The sequence below is a fragment of the Mizuhopecten yessoensis genome, unplaced genomic scaffold, assembly GCF_002113885.1.
Source record: "Mizuhopecten yessoensis strain PY_sf001 unplaced genomic scaffold, ASM211388v2 hete_36136402, whole genome shotgun sequence".
In the NCBI taxonomy this organism is placed as follows: Eukaryota; Metazoa; Mollusca; class Bivalvia; order Pectinida; family Pectinidae; genus Mizuhopecten; species Mizuhopecten yessoensis.
The window spans coordinates 1-3,392 of record NW_018484579.1 but is presented as its reverse complement, the minus strand read 5'-3'; the positions used below and the strand labels follow the sequence as shown (position 1 = coordinate 3,392).

Below are 3,392 nucleotides of genomic sequence, written 5' to 3'. Positions count from 1 at the left end.
CAGGTCAATGACCTCGACTTTAAGTCATCTTACATCTAGTGCTATTTATCTACACCACTTGACATGACACATCTACAACCTTACAATAGTTTACCAAAATTATGATGTAGTTGAGATATGATCTCCTGATAAGAGAACTATTTTGATAATGTAAATATTTAATTTGTCACCAGATCCTGAACTCATGTACATGTGTAATATTGTAAAAGCCGAAGTTTTTAAACTCAGAGGGCGGAGTGGAGATTTACAACTGGGCAATAATTTTGAAATCTATACATTCTATCATCTATAAACTATATAATGTGTAAATAAATACATTTGTATTTGCATGTGGATATTTCCGCGCTTTATTGCTCGATGTGAAAAAATGCAAGCATTTCCACTATCACAATACACAATTAAATGTACAATAATTGACTTGGTATAATTCATAGAAAACCTGTGAAACATTTACAATGGTCAAGAATAAAGTAAACTACTTCAAACCCAAACCTTTACCCTGTTAACTCTATAGGTATAATACACCATACAGTGTATGGTCTGACACAACCTTATCAGTGGTCAGTTTGCTACTCCACTGCCAATCAGTATGGTGCCCTCATAATTCTGTTTATTGGAAAGTGAGTACAAACATATAAACATCTGGGTATATTGAAGAAAAGGTCATTTGAACATATGACGCCTGATGCATTGTTATCAGACCCAACACCATATTATGTTATAGTCTAGGAATGAAGTGAAATCTTTAATTTGAATCTAATGGAATTATTAAAATTTTATTAAACTTTTATTAATATTGAAACAGGAAATAGTCTGTAGAAAACCCCCAACTCTGCAGGAGGTCCCACATTACTCACATGCAGTGGATACAGCATGATGCCTATTTCCCAAAACTGCATGGGTTCAGGATAATTTAAAAAGTCAATATTAGGCCCTGAAAAGCTACTTTTCTAGACTATTGAAGGCTGGATTGTACTGAAGAAAAGTTTTGCTCTTCACCGTCAGTTAACTTACTTATAACAAAGACGAGATATTTACCTTTACAACAGTTGTCTTTGGCCCCAGAGACCAGGTAATCGCGGTACACCAGGATCGTAAGAATCGTGTCACGATGGCCTCGGAATATTCGCATACACTTCCCAGTCTCCATGTTCCACATTCTGTATCGCAAAGAAAAAATGATCGATTGTAAATCATCTAATGCATCTATCAACAGCATCAAGTTGTAATTTTATTTAATTTTTCAAAGACACATGCACTGGTAACAGATTTTTACTATCCCATATTGTGACCTCATACCATCTGGTATGTTCCGAAGTGTTAAATGCCTGCAATTTTTTTTCAATGAATCAATGAAATTCCTCGTTACATCCCATAACAACAAGGACATAGCTATGACTTACCTGATACTAGTGTCGTAACTCCCACTGAGGACATAGCCATCCTCCTCACACAGATAAACACAGCGGACACTACCAGCGTGTCCAGTAATGACTGGTCCCTGGTCCTTCCCCGACTCACGCTCTATAAACCGCACCTTGCGGTCCTTTGACCCGATGGCAATCAGTTTGCCCCCACAGGTGTGTACAACACGATGCGAGTCCTCTCTGTAGATATATAAAAACAAATATATACAAATCATACAAAATATTCTTAATAAAAAAGTTCTATTATATTTTTAATTGCACATAATATTAGTTTGAACAGTTATTAGATAGATTTGATTTACGCAAGGTCGTAGAAATTAAACCGTAGAAACTTACACATCTTTGAGCACCATGACGTTATATGACCCACAATAGACGTTGCGTTCCTCCATGATAACCTTACGACATGATATTCCTGTCAAAGCCGTTTCAAAGTTGACCTCATTCTTGTACTTGGCTTTGACGACTTGATCTTGAGTGGTAATCATCTCCCGTGTCCCCGGGTGAAGGTTTGGCACGATCACGTCTACATCTTTGGCGTACACTGGGTTGGCACCTTGTGCTGCAGCACCCTACGACAACAAACAAATTACGATTATTTTACCTCTACATTCAACTCCTGCAGCTTTGTATTTTAAATTTGATACCATACACACTTCACTTGATTCCCAGATGGTCTATACGTTTTCACTGTTGACAAACAAAATTACGAGTCTTGAAATTTGGTTGTAATTTTCGGATTGATAAAACAAAAGTGGGTTATATGTATGTGGTAACACCACTATATGGTAATTATAAGTACAGTACTGTTTGTCTAATGACCAAAGCCATGGGTACAGTAAGTCTTCTTATAATAAAATAAATCTTACTGAAAATGGGAGGTTGGAAACAATTAATACACATTTAAACATATTTAAATAGAAACAAATCCTGTATATGCTTGTTCCATTGTTATCCAAGTTTGTCTTTTTGTTGCTTTTGTTCTAAGTAACATTTCAAACTTGAGATTAAGTTTTTTCTAATTTCTTTCTGCAGTAAATTATAACTTAAATTGAAATATATATTTCTTTAGGGTGACAAAGAATTGTTTTAGACACTTTATGAGGTGACAGGCTTGTAAGTAAGTTTTTCCACCAACCTGCATGAGCATGACTTCTTCGGATAGATCCTGGTTGATTCGGAACTCCTTATGAACCTCCTCCACTAGAGAGCACCAAATGCTACTTACACACAGTGCATTGTGTAACGAAGCAATGTCCAAAAATCCCAGCACATATTTAGCAATATGGACAGGCAGACCCCGGATAAAGTCTTTATGCTTAGCTACCCCGGAGGATGCCTTCGCGGATGTCGGAACCACCATGCATGCTGGATCAACCGACAGAATATCCATGGAGGTAAAACTCTCGTCGTCGCTGTCGTCATTTTCAATTTCGTCTTCCAGGAAGAGTTCTTCACCAGTGAGTGGGTTATGTCTTGGAATACCATACTCAGGTGTAGCTCGGATAAGTAGGTCAAGGTCAGGTCGCTCGTCAGACTGGTATGTGTAATTAGTACTTGCTATAGACGCTGCCTCTAAGATATCGTCCTCTGTAAAAAGTATGATATGTTTTTGAGAATTGCCCTTTTTAAATCAGATTTAGTTCAACAAACACAAGTTTACCGCTTTCTTTTTATTTAATAATCAACCTATGGCTATGTGCATGTTTTATGGACGTAAATATAACGGCCTGAGTTAATTGATTTTTTTAAATCCCGATTTATCAATAATTTCCACCATAATGTAACTAAATGTTGGAGCTAAATGCAAAAACTCAACGTCAGCAAAGCCAACTGACCATGAAATATAGGTCAAACCCAAAATCTTTGACATAGTGATGCCACCGTGCTGACAGAAACTTTGACATAGTGATGCCACCGTGCTGACAGAACCTTTGACATAGTGATGCCACCCTGCTGACAGAA

General features: G+C 37.2%; 1 protein-coding gene across 1 annotated transcript; it reads right to left on the bottom strand.

The window, feature by feature from the left end:
• Positions 1–1,038: 1,038 nt before the first annotated feature.
• LOC110444519 (CMT1A duplicated region transcript 1 protein-like) lies at positions 1,039–3,017 on the bottom strand (the record flags this gene model as incomplete). The annotated part of the gene is made up of 4 exons (XM_021488890.1): positions 1,039–1,160; positions 1,404–1,607; positions 1,764–1,999; positions 2,566–3,017. Coding segments are annotated over 4 exons (1,014 nt in total), but the record flags the coding sequence as incomplete, so codon positions are not given.
• Between the last annotated feature and the right edge of the window lie 375 nt (positions 3,018–3,392).